Raw genomic sequence first — 22,038 nt, forward strand, 5'->3', positions numbered from 1 at the left:
GTTGCTTCCCTCGGTTTTCCAGCCCATCTTTTTTTTTTATCATCCCTGATCCCTGTAGAGTTCTTTTCAGCCATCCTAGAAGTTCATCTTAAACTCACTGGCTGTGTTTAGAAAATGCTGGAGGAAAGGCAAAACAATATTAGCTATGTCTCCTTGGGGATTTGAAGCTTTCATTTTCAGTCCCAAGAGCAGCACAACAGTTAAAGGGAAATGCTATCTTTTTCATCCCCCTGTTCTCAGTTTTCCTTCCATTGCTTCACATTTATGTATCAATTCAAGGAACCAATCTTGGGTCGGCTGATTGCCAGGGCTGGCACCAAAGGCAGGCATGGGCAAGTACCCTAGCAGAGGCCCAAAGAAAAGAGGCTGCGGGACGTTGCTTACAAAAAAATGACATGGATTTTCTGGCTGATGTTAAGAAAGATCAGAAAATGCTGTGGAAGCAGAGATGGAATTTCTTTTGTGCTTGGGGGTGCATCAACATCTACAGCATGTGAAACGGACAACACTGTCCACTCCTATCTTCTACTCGCTCTGAAGATCCTTAAGCAAAGTCTCAGTTGCCTAGGAACTTTCCTGTGAAATGGGCACAATGGCATGGCCTAGGTTATAGAGGAGAGGTGAAATAAGGGACAATCAGTTGAGAGAGCCTTGGCTGTATAAAAATGAAATGCATAAATAAATATCAAAATTATACATTTTCCTGGAAGAATGAAGACACAGTGGGAGTCTAGAAAAGCTAGCCTGAAACTGACTGACTTATACAGACTTTCTACAATTCATTTTGCCATGTGCCAAACTTTGAGTGAGCTGGTGCTTTCAGGCATGTGTCGCCACTTAATGGTGCAGCCTATTCCAGAAGTCTCCCCTTGGGACACCCAACGGCATCAGAAAAGGATGCCTTGGCCTGCTGCCACAGACTCCTGAATTTTAACATGTGGTTTTTCCTCCATGTTTTAAAAATAAGCGCATGAATTTGTATGTAATGCATACAACTTTCTAGCAATTATATACAAGCTTCAACAAAGCAGAGCAAATATTGAAATAAAGGTTTTTGAAGTTGCCATTCATATACGCTCCACTGAAATACTGAACTGTCAGAAGGTCCTCCGTTTATTGCATTATAGCAGATGCGTGTTTATCCTTCCAGTGTTGTAATATCAGTCTTGTAGCTGTCAGAAGGGCTTCGAGAATCCATTTCTTATTTTCGGCAAAGCATACAAAGACTTGAAAACAAACTAGAACAGCCTCTCCTTCCCTTCCCTTCCCTTCCCTTCCCTTCCCTTCAGAAAGGTCCTTCAGGGAGGCTTCTTCCGCTCGAGGGCCAAATGGCAGGACATTGGGCTCCTTTTCATTGATCCACTTGCTTTGCATGTCATTTCCACCCCTGCCTGTTCTAAAATGCATCCTCCTTTTCCAAGGCAGTCTGGTTCTCACGCTCTCAGTATCTTCGCTTCGCAACTTTCGTAACCTGCCAGATCCTCTGCCCATTGCTGTTCCTCTGCCTCCTGCTCTGAATCAGAAGACTCCATCTGTGGAGACTGTAACTTGGGAGAGCTGCCCCCACTATTCAAATGATTTTAATTGCAAACTGCCCAGAGAGCCGTACGGGGTGATAGGGCAGTATAAAAATGTAATAAATAATGTCATAAAAGGTTGGGCCAAGGGGATTGAAAGTCTTTAAATCTGAGAGCAAAATACCATTTCAGAGAAGGCCATCGGGGCTGCATTCAAGTGGGGGTCATATTTTAAAATACTGACATAGTTTTGCTTGAAGTTCTTCATGCTAGGCCTCGGAAAGCATTTCACCCTTTTAGAAGGGAGAAAAAATGGCATAAAGTCGATAAATCCTCAGATTATTAACCAGTGCTTGGGGAAAGGGATGGGGCCAGGAGAAGGGGGCAGGGTCCTCAGGGGAACTCACATGACTGCACTAGAGTTGCCCAGAGCTCAGATTCCACACCTCAGTGAAGGGCAGTGACCACTAGGTCTTTGGAACCAGTGTGATGAGCATCTGTCCCAGATCTGTGTCCCCAGACATCTTTCTTGGTGACTAGCAAACTTTCCCCCAGTTCCTCCAACTGTAAAAAACAAAACAGTTAACCTTCATTTAGCTGCCTGAATTGCTGCAAAAGAGCTTTCCATTGGTGAACCGGACTGTGAAATCAAAGGAATGTGCCATGTTTTTGAGCTGAGACGCCCGCTTCTGGCAAGCACTCTGTGTTTTCGGTGGGTCAGTTGTCTCTTGCCACCCTTCTGAGGGCAGCCATTTTGTGGTGGCCAGCACAACAGTTCCTCAGACTGCCAGAGAGACCCAAACTGTTCGCCTAGCCTTGGCCTTGATCCGCCTGGCGTTTCTGTGGTGTAGACACTTTTCCCCAGGTCATGTCAGTTCATGGTGGCTGCATAGTTGAGGACTTCTGGTTGAATACCCTTGACTTTATAAATGTGAAGTTAAACCAAACGGGTTTTCACTGAACGTTTCTGTCCCAGTTTGAGAAGCCAAATGTACTTCCAGCAAGGAAAATTCGTCCGTGGATCCCATGATCAGGCTTTTTTTCCTGTATTCTTTGGGGAGGTTGTCCCTCTCCGCTGAGGTTCAGCTGGAGGTGGCTTGAAGCTTGACGCCTGAATAGAACCACTTGGCTCCTAAGCTCAGCTAATTACTGAATTCTACCTGATGGATTTAGCTGGCTTTAAAAAAAGGAAGGAAGAAAAGCCTGCTTTGTCGAGATCTCGGCTTCCCAAACGGCCGGAGAAGATGATGAAAGCGCTGCCAATGTGTCTATAAAAAGGATCAGTGTTTGACGCGATGGCGCTACACAGAGATCTGAGCACATCAGCATCTCTCTCTCTCCCTCAGCCTGCCAGGCCTCTTTACGGCGATATGAAAAGAATTGCCAGAGTCGCTCAGGGTGTAGCCCTTCTTTTGTAAGACTTTACAGTGTAATCCTAAATGCCCTTGCGTGGAAGTCAGTCCTACTGAACTCAGCGGGGGACACCTAGGAGGGAGCTTGGGTAAGATCAGGATGCGAGAATCGCCGAAGGAAGCAAACGAATGGGCTGGATGATCAAGTGCTTAAATGGTGGAAGGGAGGATGGGATTCGAGCTGGTGACTCCTATATGATCCTGCCTCTGGGTAATTCAGCTCTCTTTTGTCAGCCTGCCTTTGTCGGAATGTAAGAAAAGCCCCGCTGGGTCAGATCATCTAGTCCAGCGTTCAGTTCACACAGTGGCCAGATGCAGCAGCAACCTCCTGGCCAAGTTCCCCAGCACCTGGGGGGCTACAGATGCACTGCTTCTGATGGGGGGTGGGTAGATCCAAGCCAACAAGGTTGGTACCCATTGATAGCCTTCCCCTCCATGGTGGGTCATTCAGTGTGACTACGACATCCTGAAAACTTGCTGATTCTAACAACAACTACTAGCTTTAAAGATGTTAATACAATATGGATTTGTTTTTTTTTAAGTGATGGGTAGGTGCTACCTCTGCCTTTTGTGAGAGGAAGGGAATGCCAGCCAAAGGAAGGGCTTTTCTAACAGATAATTTTCAGCCTGGTTTTTCAGGGTCTCCCTGCCGTTCCTCCCCCTCCACCCATATTCTTCAGGTCACTCCACTCTGCAGAGTCTTTGGATTCTCTGACTGGATTCGGTCAACGTGACAGCACATGTGCAAAGGTTAATTAAGGGTTGGTTAAGGGTTGTTAAGGGCAGTGGCTTACTGTGTTGTCTGGACCCAGCTGCATTAATGGATTATGTCCTGTTAGCCATGAACAACCCATGAAGAGATCCCCTGGTATGCTGCTGGGTGGTGACCTGCGTGTTGGTTGTGGTTATCAAACCATGGTTTCTTGTCTTGGCTGGGTTTGGATGATACAGTTACCCACTGTTACCCCATGATTCCATAACAACCCACATGGAACCCATACTGTGTGTAACTGTCTTGTCTAGTTCATCTAAGTGGGTTCTCATGCTGGGGACCAGCTTGCAGGCCCCTGGCCTCATGGCTGGGAGGTATCATTTCACCATCTCTAGCATGTCTTTTTCTCCTGGGGAATGAAAATGCATGATTGCTTGTTTACTTGTTTATATCCTGCCTGTTCCCAGTGACTGGGACTCTAAACAGTTCACAAGATTAAAATTCATACAATTAAAACATTCAGAAGTATACAAACTTAAACATATAATTAAATCAATTGGATCAATCAAAATTAAACTACTACCTAGATTAAAAACACTACAAAAATATAAGCAGTAAAACTAATCCAGTGCAAACTCACAGGGTATTTCAAATGCCTACTAGAATAAAATGGCTTTAGACTGCTTACAGAATCCTAATAGGGAAGGTCCCAGTCTAGTCTCCATAGGAGGGGTATTCCTAACAATAAGAGATGATGATGATGATGATGATATTAGATTTCTACCCTTCCTTTCTTCCTCTCGCAAGGAACCAAAGAAAGCTTGCAAGTGTCTTGTCCTCTCCATTTTATTCCAACCACTCTGTGAGTTAGATTAGTTTGAGAGTTGGTGACTGGCTCAAAGTCTCCCAGTGAGCTTCGTAGCTGAGCGGGGACTTGAGCAAAGATGTCCCAGTCCCCCTCCAGTCTCTCTCTCCCGATTGTTCTTGTATCCACGTTCATGTCGACCCTTCATGATGCACTCACTGTCAGGCCCTCCCTCTCCCCAGGTCCTCTCGATTTGTCCCAAGGACATGAGAGCAGACATCTGCGTGCATCTCAACCGGAAGGTTTTTAACGAGCACCCAGCCTTCCGGCTAGCCAGCGACGGCTGCCTGCGAGCCCTGGCGGTGGAGTTTCAGACCATCCATTGTGCTCCTGGAGACCTCATCTACCACGCCGGCGAGAGCGTCGATGCGCTCTGCTTTGTCGTCTCCGGATCCCTCGAAGTCATACAGGACGATGAAGTGGTGGCCATTTTGGGTAAGTGGGTTTTCCTTTTATTTCTTCCGCCTCCTCCTGGGGGCACACGCTTGAACTGAATTGGCTTTGAACTGCAAAATGTATTGGTTCAGGTGGCACTGCCAAAAGGTAAGGCGATCGCTTGGTCGATACCGTGGCTTATTTGCAGTCCAAGTTGCACTCTCTGCCACAGCCTCCCTTCACCTCACCTCTTATCAAGAAGTCACTGAACTGTCTTATGTGAAACATTTTTGTGTGCTCATCATTTTCTGCTGTGGTTGCTTGCAGGTTTGTTGGGTGTTGGTGCAGCCCTCCAGATTTTGTTCTGTTTTTAAACAGCACTTCCAAGTGAGCTTCGTTAGAGCGGGGGAAATATGTTATTTGTGAAAGTGAAAGCAAATGCCCTTTCCACTTTCATAATTGTGCACTTTCTCCATACTACAGCGACACCTAGAGGTTAGTTAGTGGAAAAGCAGAAAAGGAAATGCTATTTATTTATTTATGGCTTTTCTATCCCATCCTGTCACAAAAAGTCTCAGGACAGTCTCTTTGCATAGTGCTCAGATCTCACTTCTGTGCCAATGCAGAAAGTAGATGTGGAGGATTAACAGCACCCTGAAGGAAAACTCAAAATCCCAGAGGGCTATTCGGTATACGTCTATCATGCAAGCCTAGCGGTCTCTCTTGTGCAACCCCCTCCCCTTACAGATGACCTTCATCAGCTGTGCTGGTGGCATAAATAGAAGCATCACTTCCAAACCATGTGAGGGACTAGCTTCCCTTTCCTCAGCGCTGGTTAGGACTCATCTGGAGTCCTGTGTCTAGTTCTGAGCAGTGCAGTTGAAGAAAGATGAGGACGAGCTGGAAGAGGTTCAAAGGAAGGGATTAACAGTGATCCGGGGACTGGAACCAAAGCCCTTATGAGGATAGATTGAAAGAACGAGGGATGTTTGCTCTCAAGAAGAGAAGACTGAGAGGAGGTGCGATAGCCCTCTCCAAGGGCTTGCAAGGCTGTCACGAAAAGGAAGGACACGATCGCTTCTCTGTCACCCCTGAGTGCAGGACATGGACTAACGGGCTCAAGTGACAGGAAGGCGGGTTCCAGGTAGACATCAGGAAGAACTGCCTGACTGTCAGAGCAGTACAACAGTGGAGCCGATGACCTAGGGAGGCGGTGGGCTCTCCCGCACCAGAGCCCCTCTGGATGCAACTGGACAGCCATCCGAGGGGGGTGGTTTAACCTGGAGTCCTGCACTGAGCAGGGGGTGGGATCCACTGGCTCTCTGGCCCCTGCTAGCTCTACTGTTCTATGCTTCTTTGATTGGCAGCTGGATGCTGTCCCCCCCCCCCACACGCACACACATACACAAGATATCCCAGAATAATGAGTGCCTTTGGCATTGTGGCAGATGCCAAGTGTTGGCCCAGTCGCTTATGCAGCTTCTGCTGCTGCTGCTGCTTGCCAGGGCAGCAAAGAAACAAACAGTGTGTGCTCTTGCAACTGCTGACAGTACGAGTAAATACCACTCCTGAAAATCTTGGAGAACGTTTCATCCTCGGAGGAGAAATTCGGTGCATTGGTGCCTTCAGTTTCCCTGCTCATGAATAGGGTGAGGGGTTCCAAGAAGGTATTTGCTCTCCATCGCTCAGCATTGTTCCCTGTGTCTGATATCCAATACGGACATGTGGATTTTTTCACAGTATACTACCTGAGTTTTGTGGAGTTTCAGGTGCTGTGTATTCCATCATCTGCTCATGGATGGAACTGGATTTTTGTGCCCAAATTTGCACTTTTGAAAATGCACAAATCCGCCCCAAATGTGCATTTTCATATTCTTGTCTTTTGGGGGAAATGGCATTTTTATACTTTAAAGAATTTTATAATTCTTTTCCTATGACTAAATTTGCATAAAGGGATGCAAAGAAAACCAAAAATCTGCAAGTCTGTGCACAGATGCAGCTTGGAAAAAACAACTCTACTGCAGAATTCATGAGCCAGATTCATGGAAATCCAAACTCAGTGGGGTCCATTAAGGATTTCTCCAACATCCCTAGTCTTCAGGACCACCTTGCTCTTTGCAGCTTGAGATTCTAACTAGGAATATGTGAGGGATCTGTTTGCAGGGTGGGAATCCATCAGATTCTGTGCTCAGGCTCCCTGGATTCCATCTTGCTCTCCCATGGCCATGAGGCTGACTTCCTTGTCAACTCACGGACCGTGCACACAACGCTTGCCAGGATTGGTCCCTGTGTAACTGCTGGGCAAGCACCTTCCCTCTGCTACACTTGATCTTCGGTCTGTTTCCAATGCACATGACATGGAAGGAACTTGCTGGTCCTGCAACTGGGCTTCCATGGGTATTCACGAACTTCCTCTCATTTTCCAAGAAAGTGCTGGGCATGAGAAGTCTGCAAACTTCCAAAGAGGGAAAGATTCCACAGTGCGTTGTAGTAACCTTAGTTCTAACTGCCACTGATTCACAGATTCACAGAATAGATGGGCCATAAGGGGCCAAGAAGGCCATCAAGTCCAGCCCCATGCTAGCGCAGGACACCGGTTACACCATTCCAATCAGATAATTATCCATTTGGTAGAATTGCCCAGCATATTATCGGAGATATGCCATCTTGGAATAGGTTGGAATAGGTGCAGCAAGTTACCCTACTGAGTAGCAGTCACTTTATCCTGCTTGCTTTTGTCTGTACTTCTCTATCTAAGCTGCGGGGCCTTATACACTTGGGGAAGCAAATTAAAAGTGCGAGTTGGACTAGACAGCTTTAGAAAAAAAACAGGTCCAAGGTTACCAGCGTGCAGAGAAATTAGATGCTCTCCGCTGGGAATTGAACCTATGCAGTTTGTACACCAGTGGCATTAAAATCAACTAAGAAAAATTAATGCAATAGGTGTTATTCTCCTCCCTCCATTTGCTCTAATTCGGCAATTAGCTTGAAATGGAGCACATTGGCGAGTGTAACAGATCACTAATACCATCGTAATGAAGTCGCATGCAATTCAGTGGCGTCTTCCCCTGGGATCCGTTTTCACAGCTCGTGCTCCTCTTCCCGACAGGCACAGAGAGGGTTGTGCTACAGCCAGGCCCACTGGGGGTGGGACCCCCGCATTCGTTCACATCTACCTATCTCTGCCCAGGCATTGCATCCGCAGGCCTGGCACATTCCAGATTTTTGTGGGCAAAACTAGACACTGGCTCTTTCCCTCTGCAAGGATTTTCTCATGTAGAAAACTAAATAAACAAATACGCATTGTCCCCTTTTAGCCACCTGGAAATATTATTTATTTATTTGTGGCATTTGTATGTCGCCCCATAGCCAGAAGGCTCTCTGGATGTCTCATAGTTGCAACCATAAACAATAAGACAGATAAAAATAGAAAATACGGATAAAAATAAATGACAATAATAACTAAAACCAGAAAACATAGAGTAAAAAAATATAAATATAACAACGGGATAAACGCAGTATAATCAATAAGACAAAAAACCAATGAAACAATAAACCAGCAGCAAGATCAATAATTATAATCTAAAAACAGATACTAATTAGAAAAGTCTTAACTTGGTGCCAAAAGCAAGATAAAGTGGGTGCCAGTCACTCTTCCCTTGGAAAAAATGCCCCAAAGTTTGCAATCTGCTACGAACTCAGGTTGGAATAAGTTTCAAGATGGAAATGGAGAGCCCCTTAAGATCTGAGGCAGAGGCCCTTCTCTGGGAGCCCTCCCTGAGGTGATAGGAGGGTGGCTGCCCAGAGAAGGGCCTTCTCAGCGGTGGCACCCTGACTGTGGAATATGCTTCCCAGAGAGGTTCGCCTGGCACCGTCATTCTATTCTTTTTGGCGCCAGGCTAAACCCTTTGTATTTTCCCAGTGTTTTAAGGTTTGACTGTTTTTAATATGGGTTTTATTGTTGACAGGTTAAGAATTTGATTAGGATGCTGTGTTTTATTTTATTTTGTCTTATCGTTAAACTATCCCAAGACTATGGTAAAGGATGGTCTAAAAAAGTTTTAAACAAACAAACATGCCCAGGTTGCAACACAAAGCTTCACAATGTTGGTCACAGGTGACCACAGCAGCCAATTCCCAGCAACAGGCAGTTAAAGCTCTTTTGCCAATTAGCCGCTGGCTCTTAAGCAATTACATGGACACCGTTACATTTAGGTTTGCAAGCAGCTTATTAATGGGATGCTTAAGAGGATCTTGATTGAAGGTGAAAGCTTCTTTTGAAGTATGAAGTGACTTAACACCTATACAGCCCTGTTATCGCCCATCCTTAAGAGAGAAGGAAGGCCAGGCTAGGGATATGTGAAGAATCTATTTGGGGGTGGGGATCCGTTGGGTTCCCTGGGCTCTGGTCCACTTTGCAGTGGTCCTGAGTTCCTGCTGAGTGCCCCCAGGTGCTTGGCACCCCCTTTCCCCTGTGACCACTGCTGGGAGCAGAAGGTTGGTCACCGGGAATGGCAGCTGGTGCACCTGCTCACAGCTCCCCTGTTCCACATCCTGCAGGCGCTGCAGATGGAAAGGTTTCCGGTTGCTCAACCGGGTGGCGGGGTGGGGGGGGTGTCTGTAAGTAGTTGCAGACTCTCTCTTGGCTCTGCTCACTTTGCGGGATTGGGCCAAGCATGCAAGGAAGTCCACAAATCTGTGAGGAACAGATGCCAAACGGTTTATCCCAACCCTAAGCCAGACCACCTTGGGGAACTCCTGCCCAGTGATTTCACTGAAAATCTAGAAAGATGTCCGCATCTACACTGAGATCTTTAACCTGCTAAGTGCACCTACTGTGTCTTAATTGTCTTTCTTCATCCATGCTGATTTTAACTGAGCAGCTCTATATCCTTTCATCTTGTACCGTTTCCCCGGGATTTTCCCCTGGGAGTCTCCCCTGGGGAGTGCACGAGGCCTGTGCTGGGCACAATGTGAGCAACCTTGTCCCCAGGAGAGGGAAAGCCCACATGCTTTATCCCCAGGGAGAAGGTCTGTCCTGTCCATCTGTGTCCACTGATGAAAACTAAGCCTCATCTCATCAACAGTACGAAGTGGTACCCCAAGAAGGTCCCCACTGTCCTAGCTTCAGTTTGGGGGTGAAAGTGGGGAAGTCGTGTTGGATTTGTGCACTTCGAGTGTCCCAACAGCCTGCCCACCCCTGTCTATTAACTGTATCTCGGCCAAAAGAGACTTTACTTCATATCTCTCTCTAGCAGCTGCATCTTGACTGTGGAGTAGTTCCAGAGGGGCTGATGCAGATCATAAACCCGGCTTGTAGAGGCAGCAGAGCTACCCCTGTGTGCCTTGCTGTTCCGTGCCCCCAACTCATCTCATACTTATAGAAACCCCGTGAATGAGTCCTCCAAAATCTCCTGTCCTTGACAGCCCGGCTCAGCCTTGTACACTCCAGGCCGTGGCTTCCTTTATGGAATGGGCCCTTCTCACAGCTGAGCTTCCTCTTCTTCGTCTGCCTTGGACTTTCCCCAACATGACCGCCTTCTTCCCTGAATCTTGCCTTTTCCTGATGTGCCAAAATGCAACAGCCTCAGTTTTGTCATTTTTGCTACCAGGGAAAGCTCTGGCTGGCTTTGATCTAGGACCCAGCGACTCATCCTTCTGATGGCCCAGGATATTCGCAAAGTTCTCTTCCAGAACCACATTTCAAATCTAGTCCAGTGGTACCTCGGCTCACGAATGCCTCAGTTCACGACCAAATGGGGTCACGAACAGAAATTTCTGAAAACAATTGCTTCGGGTCGTGAACTCCGCATCAGGTGACGATCGCACCCGCCACCCCCGAGCGTGCCTGCGATCGCACCCTCCTCCCCACCCCAAGAGCGACTTCTTCAAATCTTTGTGATTTAAAAAAAAAAGTTACAGAACAAATTAACTTGATTTACATTGAACCTTATGGGGAAATTTTACTTGGCTCACAACCAATTTGGCTAACGACCAGAGTCCTGGAATGGATTAAGTTCGTGAGCCAAGGTACCACTGAACTTAAAAAAAAGATGGAACAGCTGAATACAGATTTTAAATAATACTTGTTTTGGCTCACAGTGTTCCTCAACTTGACACCCTCTCCAGATGTTTTGGATTAAGCTCCCAGGTGGCTGGGGATGGGGGGAATTTCAAGTCTGAAATACCGTCAGACTGGGGAAAGCTAATGTATCTACTGAAAGCCAGTGTGCATCTGGAAAAGATAACCAGCCAAAATCTGCAGAAAACCTTGCTGAATTCCAGCAACGAAGGCCCATTTAACTAAGCCATCTCTTTCGCTATTAGACCACAAGGATGAGAGAAGCATAAAGGCAATACCCCTGCCCCTTCTGCTGATCTGAACCTTACATATTGCCATCAAAAGGAGTAGGGCTACATAGTCTTATCTTGTGTTAAACTTGTCTTACGGTCAGCTAAGCTGAGGGCCATTCCCACACTTTGTAGCAGCCAATTCCACAAATTAATTCTGTGTAGTGAAATGCAGTGCCTCCATTTATCCCCCCGAAGTCTCACACAAATCAATTTTACCAGATTACCCTAAGTTTTACCCTCCCTGTCCACCTCCTTCACACCATGCGTGATCCGATGAGCCAGTTGCACACCCACCTTTAGCGACACGGGCAACACAACATTCCACACCCTCTTCCACAACGACCCAAATCCCATTGCTATAGTAACCCCCCCTCCCTTAATCCCTCCTGCCTGATCCCAGGTTGTCCCATGATAGTATCCCTCCATGCCAACAGAGCAGCCCTTCCAGTAGGGATGTGGGAAGAATCTCTCTGGGGGTGGGAATCCATCGGATTCTCTGGGCTCAGCTCCCTGCACTGCAATCCACTTTGCAGTGGCCGGCAGTCCAAGTTCCTGGTGAGTGTGCCCGGTGTCCATGGGGAGCTAACCGGGAGTCAAGACCTACGCTGGGTGCAGCCTGCGTGCCTTTCTTCAGCCCTGCTGGAAGCAGCAAGTGAGCGAGAAGGCTGGCCACTAGGAAGGCTTTCCACCCCGCTTTTCCTCATCCTGGCAGGGAGGGCTGCTGGTCAGGCAACCAGGGGTCTGCACCACGCACAGACTGCCCTTGGCTCAGCTCCCTTTGCAGGACTGGGGCAAGCACAAGGGGAAATCCGTGGACCCTGCGGGGTCTTCCGATCTTCCGAAAGGGTGCATCCCAGCTCTAGCATCCAGAAAGGCAAGGGGGAAATTCTGCAAGAGAAAAGTGTTCCGGAGGGGAAGATTGGAACATAGCGGCAGGTTGAGGAATCCTCTTGTGCAGAGCTGTGGTGTTCACACGCCACCCGACTCTGCCACAGTTCACGAGGATTAATGAGTGGTATCCCCATGACATCTGGAGAGAAGGGATGGGATACAGATGTGGCAAAGGCCAGAGGTGAAAAAGAGCGGGCATGACCCTGGTGTGCCGGCATTATTCAAATGGAGTTGTAGCGAGTCTTGCGCATTTCCTTCTGTCTATTCCCCGAGTCGCAGTATTCGTTTCATGTGCTGAGTGACTTGTGGGAGGTTCAGCCCATCCTGAGTTCAAGCGAAATGGTTTTAATTACTGGAAGTGCCTTTCATTCTTTTCATCATCACTGGCAAGGCAGTCAGTAAATTAGTTACATTTACTGTGCAACGAAGAAGCCGAGAGAAGGTATAAATCTAGCTGAAAGGGGAATTGAACAGAAAGAGTTTGACTAAGGCCTTTTCAGCAAGTTCTTTGGCAGATGATTTAGCAGAAGCAAACGGTGATTAATTAATTGGGCAGGCTTTTCTCGCAAACAACACAAAAACGGGCCAGGGCTGGAGTTTGTTGCAAGGCTGGAAAAGAAGCTGTGCCATATGGATATGCGAAGCCTTCTCCCACCCTGCCAGAGACATGGTACGCGATGTCAGAGAGAAGATTAAATAATGGAGAATCTCTGGTTTGGGAAGCTGCCCTCCCCTGAAGAAAAAACATGCATGAGTGCAGGACTTTGGCCCGCAGACCACCACACACCCTCCCTGGTTCTACCCCGTCCCTCATTCCCTTGATGTTGGTGATAGATGCATAAAAATGAATCAGAATCCCCTGTGGCAGCACATTCAGCAGAACCAAAGCCCTGCCTCACCAAGCTGGTGTTCTCCAGAGGTGTTGGACCACACCTACCAGTATCTTGCAGCCAGCTTCAGTCCAACACACCTGGTAGGCACCAGGCAGGAGGAGACCAACCTGAGCCCTTTTCATGCATTCTTGCAGACCCATGAGGGATAAAACTGAGGATGGAGACCACACCAGATGTTGTTCTGTATGCCAAGCCTTCCTCTCAGATCCCTAACCTTAATAGGTGCATCTGGTAAGGCAGGGTCCCCCACGGGGCTGAGCTGAACGTGGTTAGAACTCATGAGGACCGATGCTCAACGTGACCTCTGGGAAAGGGCTGCCGTGCACCCGGATGTTGTGGGCAGGTCCAGTGTCCGCACCTCTGTCCCTAGTGGAAGCATTCATGAGTTTGGAGGAGCACAAGGATTGAGCTCATCTCTTCAAAGGAAGGAACTGCTCATTAACTTTTTCCACGTGTTCTTCATGATGCTGTAACCACCAAGATCAGAGAGAGCTCAGAGCAATGCTACATATACCAAAAGGAAGGTGGTCCTCTAGAAATGGTGCACAGAAGGGGCTTCACGAGGGGAAACTGCCTTATTTGAGAGGGGCAGAATTCTGTTTCTGTTTGCAATTCTCCCAGAAATGACCTTGGAAGCGAACAAAACTAGGAGAGCAAGTGTTTCAAAAGTGTCCATTGATTCCTGAACTTGCATTCATGTTCACAGAAAGTGCAATTGAAAAAATGCAGAAAATGCTGAAAATAAAGAGTTTTTGAAAAAGGCACACTTTTTTCCAATTTGAATAAGCAAACAAGCAAGCATAACCTGTATGGGAGCAAGCCAAAGCAAGCTTTGACGTATAGTTTAGAGAACTTCTACAAACTCAAGTAGAATGCTCAGCGTGACCTCTTCTGCCATACCTGCCTTATAGAGAACTATGGGATTGACCCGAGTAGCTCAATTTTGTCCGCACTGATTGGCAGCACCTCTCCAGGATTTTGCGGACACCGATATAAACTGTTTACTGTTGTTGGAGGCTCTGCAAAGTGATGTCCACTGAGCCATGGATGGACCACCTTGCTTGCTGCCAATCTAATATTTGACCTGTGCACCATCCCCAGACTAGGGATGAGTGAGGAATCTGCACGGGGGGTGGGAATCCACTCGATTCCCTTGGATCAGCTCCCCGCCCTCCAGCCTGCTCTTTCACATCCCTGATTCGGAGCTGGCACAGATGTGCTAGTGCTCACATGGCTGCCCCCAGGAAATGGGTCCATGTGAGAGCTGCGTGAGTGGCACCCCTCGTGTGAGCACATGGCTGGCAGGCTTTGTCGGTGCTGCATGTGCCGCGGAGAAAGGTTGCGCTGGGAGGGAAAGGGGCCGCTATTCTTGGCACGCTTTCCAAGGCCAGGTCGATTCATTTCAACTCGGGATATTGCATCATCTCACAGCCCTGGAGCAGCAGCCTTCCCTGAAACGATGCCTCCCAGATATTTCATACCCTGCTGCCCAGCATTCCTGACCATTGGCCATGCTAGCTAGGGCTGCTGGGAGTTGAAGTCTGCAACAATTGGAAGGCATTAGGTTGGGGTAAGTGGCCTGAGTCTCCCGGTGAAATCATCACATGCCAAAGGCCACTTGAAGAAGGGCATGGATTCCATGTCGTGCATGTATCTTTCAGTTAGTTTTGTGCAAGCTTGGATCCTTCCTTCCTTCTTTCCTTCCTTCCTCCTCCTTTCTGTCTCTTTCTTTTTTCGTGCAAAGTAAGTATAGAGTTGCACAGAGCAGCGCTGCACCAAGCTGCCTTTTCCAAAAGTGTTTGAAAGGTGGCAAGCTCTGAAGAGCTTTGAACTGCTCGTTGTGATGTTCCTTCAGTGCAGGATCACACCATGCCACCTGCGCGTCCCACAGGAGCCTCCTGCTTAAGCGAGGTTCCCAGTGTCAGTCTGAGTTTTTGATCCTGCCTTGCTTAAAAGAAGGCAGAATGTTCTTGAAATCAAACGGTCGTGTGACTTCTACACAAATATGTCTGTCTAGACACTTCTAAGGCCTCAGATGTTCCAGGGGAAGCTGACAGTGGCTCCAACCCACTTGCAAGGAGCACCGGAGGGAGACCTGTTTTGTTTGGTTAATGTGATTTCCTCAATGCAAGGGTTATATGTCTTAGGTAATGGTGTGTTTGTGTTAAGGAATAGCTCATGCACTGGTCTTTGCTCCTTCCGCCTTTTAATTTGCACCAGGCTGTTTTCCTGCATGTAGAAGTAACGGGTGAGCCCTGAATGTCTCGGCAGGTTCAGACCTTCAGAATTCCTCCCTGAAGTTCGGCTTGCCTTGTTCATGTTTCTGAACGCGCCTCTCCATGCAATTCAGAAAAATTCTCCCTATAAAGTGTGAGCATGTGCTCATGAGCATGTGCCCATGAAATCTGCAAGTGCACACTTGAGAGGGCAAAAGTGTGGAGATGCACAAGAGCACAGTTTTAGAATTTATCTTTCCCATAAACATTCAAATAAAGGCAGGCAGAAGAGAACAGGAATGAAAATGTGGCTACTTCGATTGAATATACCATTTTCAATGGATAGAAGATATTTGTTGTTGTTGTGTGTTGTCGTGTTGTCTCCGACTTACGGTGACCCTAGGAATGGAGGCCCTCCAGAACGTCTTATCCTTGATAGCCCTGCTCAGCTCTTGCAAATTCAAGGCTGTGGCTTCCATGATGGAGTCTGTCCAGCTCATAGTTGGTCTTCCTGTTCTTCTGCCCTCGACTTGCGCCTGCACGATGGCCTCCTCCAGGGAGTCCTGCCTTCTCATGATGTGCCTGAAGTACAACAGCTGCAGTTTTGCAGTTTTTGCTTCCAGGGCAAGTTCTGGCATGGTTTGATCTCGCACCCCTCTGTTCGTTTTTCGGTCAGTCCAGTGCTCTCCTCCAACACCATGTTTTGAATGCACTGATTTTCTTCCTGCCTTTTCACAGTCCATCTTGCACACTCATGCATAGTGATTGGGAGCACAGTGGTGCAGATGATCTTGACCTTGGCCTCGATCGTTGGCCAAGGTGGCTCTCTTGATGGAGCCCGTCCAGCTCATAGTTGGTCTTCCTGTTCTTCTTCTGCCCTCGACTTGCGCCTGCACGATGGCCTCCTCCAGGGAGTCCTGCCTTCTCACAAAGTGCCCAAGTTGGACAGTTGCAGTTTTGTCTCCTTTGCTTTCAGTTCTGCCTTGATTTGATCTAGGACCGACTTGTGCATCTTTCTGACAGACCAGTTTTCACAAAGCTCTTGCAGATGTCGGTGAAGGAAAGAGATATATGAATTTGTCCATGTGTGCGTGTGAGAGTACAGGTTTCTAAAAACTGTACATAAAAGTAAGCCAAATATCCAAATAAGTATCTATTTCAAGTAGCTTCTCTACCTGATCAAATGTAGAAAATTTTGTAAGATCTGCAGCTCTTTGTATTAGAGGAACTGAGTGTTATAATTGCAGTAGTAGGCTTTTAGCTGTCAGAAGGGCACAGAAAATCCATTTCCACTGAACATGGGTTGATGCTCCACTTGCAATGGGGCAAAATCCAGGAGGAAGTGCGCTTGCACACAAGCCACATGAGATAAATGGGAAGTCTGTAAATTGTGCAAATTCTCTTGCACATTTCTCAGAGATTTCTCTTCTACACTGCAACGATGGTGTCTTAAGGGAAAAGAAGGTGTCGTGTTTTCCATAAAGAGAGCAGCAATCCAAAGCAATCTTTTCCCTCAGATCCTATTCTACAAAGTGGGCATCCATGCTTTATACATACATTTGGCTACATTTTAGAAAGCATAATTTCAGAAGGAACACAGTGTTACTTCATTTATTTATGTAGTTGCAAGATTTATATACTGTGCCATATTCTGTTATGGAGTTTCTGGAGTGCTGAGCAATAGAAAATTAAACAAATCCAAAAGAAAACAGTATGTTAAGGATGAAATCAGTGGAACTGTGGCTGGTTAGTTCCGCAAGTCTTCTTGAAATAAAAGTGTTTGCAGGAAGCACCAAAAACCATGCATTTCGGTGGCCTCGCAGAGGCATCGAGTTCTAGAGGAAGGGGCCACCGCATGGAGGGTTCTTCCCTGGGTAAATTCCAATCAGCCTACAGCCATATGGAATCACCAGAAACATGCCGTCCAAGGATTTCAGTGGCCAGACTCCTTGGTAAGGGAGAAGGCCCTTTCTCAGGTCTCCTGGTCCCAGGTTCTTCAGGGCTTTGTATGCCAGTAGGGCTGGGAAGATCCTTTTGGAATCCGTTCCTTGAGCACTTGAGGACTTCTCCTGTGCTGTGCATGGTCCTGCAAAACAAGTCGGGGCAAAAGGAAGTCTGTGAACGCTTCCGCACCATGATGGGGCAACTGGCACCCTTCCCCGTCTGAAGCAACTGCCATTCCTGGCGACCAACGTTCTTCCCAGCTTGCTGTGGCCAGCAGTGGAAGCAGAAAGCCTGGGAAGGGGGCACTGCCAATGCAGCAGATGAGGCTCAATTCCTGGGAAGCACCTGGTGGTGCCAGGAACTCGGATCCAGAACAAAGCAAAGTGGACTGGAGTCTGGGGAGCTGAGCCAAGGAATCTGGTGGGTTCGCATCCCCCAAACAGAACCCTCACACCTCCCTGTACGCTGGCACCTGGCCTGGTAGCAAGTAGACAGTCGGTGCAGCTCCCGCAGCAAAGAAGCTGCACGAAAGGCGCTTCTCCTAACAACAACTGAGCAGTTCCATTCTGCACTTGCTGTAGCTTGCAGGGCAGCCCCACAAAGCAAACTTTGCAGCGTTCAGGTCTTGAGGACACCCTCAGAAAGTCCAGGCACAATTCTTTGCTTCTCTGATATAAAAAGAGAGAGGTCTAGGACTGAAACCTTGGTGAAATGCTGCCATTTGGAACACTTGCATATAATGCGGCTTCAAACAGCCCATAAAGGAATATGCAAAGGCTGCTAGTCAATTTACCCAGCTATACCATTGTGTAGCGCTGAAAGCACATCGGCAGACTGGGGGAAAAGGCCTTTTTCCAATGCGAAATGGAACCAAAACATCCCTTTTGGTTCCTGGAGATAATTTTATTCTGCACAGGGGAGAGGACCAGCAGGAATTTGCCAGTCTATTGTTATTCAAACATTTTTTCAGTTAATTATTCATTGATACGCCCTCTTTTTAGCCTGAAGTAGAAAAATTCTAGCAATTTACATGGATACTATTCAGGAGTAGCAAGGATGGCTATTAGAAGCATTGTTATGGTCAGGTAAGGCACACAGGACCAGCTATGGAGGACGTTTTGATGTGGGTTTAGACATCAACATGTCCGACATACCTGGCTGGCTGGGGATTGGTGGAGTTAAGGTGCGTCTCTCTGTTCAGACAAGCATCGGACTGGACATTATTTACGGAGCAATTATGTCTGGAAAGCCTTCTTTGTGCAAGGCAATGTGATGCAGGGGTTAAGAGCACGGGACTGGGACTCAGGCGATCTGGGTTCGAGTCCCCGCTCAGCCATGGAGCCAGCTGGGTGACTTTGGGCCAGTCACAGACTCTCAGCCCAGCCTACCTCACAGGGTTGTTGTTGTGAGGATAAGATTGCGGGGAGGGGGAGAGTTATGGAAGCCACCTTGAGTGCTTTGGAAAGAAGAAAGGCAGGGTATAAACGTAATAAATAAGCAGGACAATTTTAGCAAGTTTGTTAAAATGCAGTTATGAACACAAAGAGCCTTTAACTACTCTGAGAATAAACTTAACTACCATAAATAAATAAATGTAAAAGCAATGCATAATGTAAAACATCCATTAGTGGCAAATTCAGCAAGACAAGGATTGACTTTCTGCTGTGTTGTCATCCAAAAATCATTAGTGGGATTATGTTATTCCCAATTCTCTGTGTTCTTTTTCAAAGCTATTAAATCCTTTCAAAAAGATCCATTTAAATTGTTCCTATAAATTACAATGGGTCGCTGAAATGCCTGCAAATAACAAGTGCAAACAAATATGAGCAGATTGGTTTAGATCCAGAACTACCATATCCCAAGGCTGAAGATGTGCTTGTGAAGTTTCCTACCCTGTTGGCTGTCTTTCAGAGGCTTCTTGTAAGGGAACTGGGATCTGGAACTGGGACTCAGGAAACAGGGTTGCAAAGCTCAGAGAAGGGTCCAACTCTCCCACTTCGCCATCTGCTCAATAGATTCATCCAGGCGGAGGTGGCAGGACAAAGGTGAGCCGTCAACTTGGCAGTTTCAAGATTACCTAGCGAAGATTCTCAGGCAGAGTGTGAGAACCAGCCCACCTTGGAAGAAGACGGAGACATCTCAGAGCAGGAAGGGGGCGTGATGGCGTTCCTTGACCCAGGCAGGAGATGACAGGTGAAACAAACTGACCCATTTAGAAGTTCCTGCCATCTCTTCCTCAAGCAGTACGAGCCACCCTAAGTATGGAGGCAGGATGTTTTCAGAAAGGGAAGGAAGGAAGGAAGGAAGGAAGAAAAATTTCATAGAAACCCAACGAAAGGGGCCAAAAAGGCCATCGGGTCCAAGCGCCTGCTCAGTGCAGGACCCCAGGTCAAACCGTCCCTCTCACAGAGCTGTCCAGCTGCATCTGGAGGGGCTTCCGTGCAGGAGAGCCCACCACCTCCCTAGGTCAGGGGTTCCCTTGCCGTACTGCTCTAGCAGCTTCTATGAGTCTGGGGTGGAGTCCATCACGCCCAGGAGATTGGAAATCATTCAGCTGGACCAGATGACCTACGGCCATTGCCTGTCACTCTCCAGCTGCCATCCTGCTTCAGTTTAGTTTCAACTCTTTACGTTTCCGGGAGAACGCTACTTTGATTAATGTTGTTTGGCAACCTGCTAAGTTTCAGTCAAGGGACTCGCCGTCAGCCGTTCAGACGTGTCGGGCCCTTGGCCACTCTATGGATCATTGCTCTCCAAGCCCCTCTGCCTCGCTCTGCTTCCTTCAGGACCACCCTGTCCATCCCAGGGTCCTTCTTTATGGTGTCCAGCCAGTGGGTGCTGGGGTGGCCCCTTCTCCTTTTTCCTCTGATCGCTCCCAGCGTGATTGACTTTTTGGGTGAGTCAGCTCCCATGGCATGGTCAAAGTGGGGCAGTCTTTGGGGACCATGGCTTCAAGGGATATTTTTGGTGAGACTCGGTCTCATACTTCTTTGCCGGTGATTTTTGCAGACCGCGGGATACGTAACGGTCATCTCCAGCACCACAGTTCAAAGCATCCACTGTTCTTCTATGCGCCTTTTTCATAGTCCAAGTTTTACAGCCATATGTGGCAATTGGAAAAATTATTGAGCTGACTAGTCTGCATTTGGTAGAGAGGTTGATGCTTTCACTCTTCCAGATGTTATTCATGCTGGACATTCCGTTTCTTCCAAGCGCTATGCGCCTTCTGATCTCAGGACTGTGGTCTCCACGTTGGTCAACTTTAGATCCCAGGAAGCTGAATTCCTTTCCTGTTTCACTGGTCTCATTGTCAAACTGCACTCTGACCCGAGTGCTCTCTGCAGTTGTTGCTATTTTTGTTTTCTTGATGTTAATGTGCAATCCAAATTTTTTGCTTTCATTTTTGACTCTAACAATTAGCCACTCCAGTTCTTCTTTGCTTTCAGTGAGCAGAGTTGTATCATCTGCATATCGGAGGTTGTTAATATTCCTACTGCCAATTTTGACCCCAATGGAAGTTTCTTCCCAATGTGCATTACTCACAACTATTTCTGTGTGTATGTTGAATAGTGGAGGTGACAGGATGCAACCTTGCCGAGTGCCTTTTCCAATTCTGAACCATTTCGTTCTTGCAGCGGCTTCCTGATCAGAGTACAGTGACTGAAGTTGCGGGGTGTGGTGTGTTGATATTCCCAGTTCTTTGAGGCAGTTCCAGAGCTTGTCATGGTCAACACAGTCTTTTGTATAGTCAGTGAAACACACGTGGAGGTCTTTTTGGTATTCCCTTGCTTTTTCCATCATCCAGTGCAGATTGACAATGTGATCCCACATTCCTCTCCCTTACAAAATCCCACTTGTACATCAGGCAGTTCTCTGCCGGTGGTTGTGTTCAAACGTTGTTGGATTATCTTCAAGAGGAGCTTACTCATGTGTGATATCAAGGCTGTGGTTTGGTGGCTGGAGCCATCTTTCGCATCACCCTTCTTTGGTACTGGGATGAAAACTGACCTTTTCTATTCTTTTGGCGACTAACCAGATTTCCAGACAGTTTGGCAAAGCACTGTCACTGCTTTTGTTGGCAGTGGTCTCAGCTACTCTGCTGGAATTTTGCGGTTAGGCCACTGGTTGAGTGCCCACACTGCTTCCTCCTCCAGGATATCTGGTTCCAGCTCTGTTAGAACAGCTTCTTCTCTTACAGCTTGGCCTTGATTCTCATTTGTGTAAAGTTGTTCTACATATTGTATTTATTTATTTATTTTTCAATTTATAGCCTGCCTTTTTCCTACGAAGGGCTCAAGGCAGCTTACATCATTCTCCCCCCCATCATATCCCCACAACAACAGCCCTGTGAGGTAGGCTGGGCTGAGAGTCTGTGCCTGGCCCAGAGTCACCCAGTTGGCTCCATGGCTGAGCGGGGACTCGAACCCAGATCGCCTGAGTCCCAGTCCCAGCTCTTAACCACCACAGCACGCTGGCTCTCACCATCTTTCTCTGATTGCTTGTGGGTCATACTATTCCTGCCCATCATGTCTTCTGACCATGGCCTTTCTGGCCATCAAGGGATTTCTGGCCTTCTTCACATCAGTGGAACTCCGTCTTGTATGACCTCTCTTGGCTGCTTCCTTTAATTTCTTGCATCGTGCAACCCACTACTTTCTTGATCTCTTCTTGCCTCTCTCTGGAACTTCGCATTGAGTCTTCCGACTTCTTCCCTGTCACCAATGGCTTTTGCTTCCCCCTTCTCTTCTGCAGTCTTTATTGTGCCTTCTGAGAACCACCTTGCCAACTTCGTTGGTATCTTGTGTTGAATATGTTCCTGCTGGAGAAAGAAAACAGGAGGAAGAGGACAGAGCGCCTGC

At 47.5% G+C, this 22,038-nt stretch overlaps 1 protein-coding gene across 1 annotated transcript in view; it reads left to right on the forward strand.

Annotated features, from left to right (window-relative positions):
- The window catches only part of KCNH5 (potassium voltage-gated channel subfamily H member 5), a 200,413-nt gene that overhangs the window by 146,996 nt on the left and 31,379 nt on the right, over positions 1-22,038 (forward strand). Inside the window, exon 9 of the mRNA XM_044436976.1 lies at positions 4,689-4,941. Coding sequence (XP_044292911.1) covers positions 4,689-4,941 — 253 coding nt within the window. The remainder of the gene's footprint in view (positions 1-4,688; positions 4,942-22,038) is intronic.

The sequence above is a fragment of the Varanus komodoensis genome, unplaced genomic scaffold (assembly GCF_004798865.1).
Source record: "Varanus komodoensis strain SLA01 unplaced genomic scaffold, ASM479886v1 scaffold3, whole genome shotgun sequence".
NCBI lineage: Eukaryota > Metazoa > Chordata > Lepidosauria > Squamata > Varanidae > Varanus > Varanus komodoensis.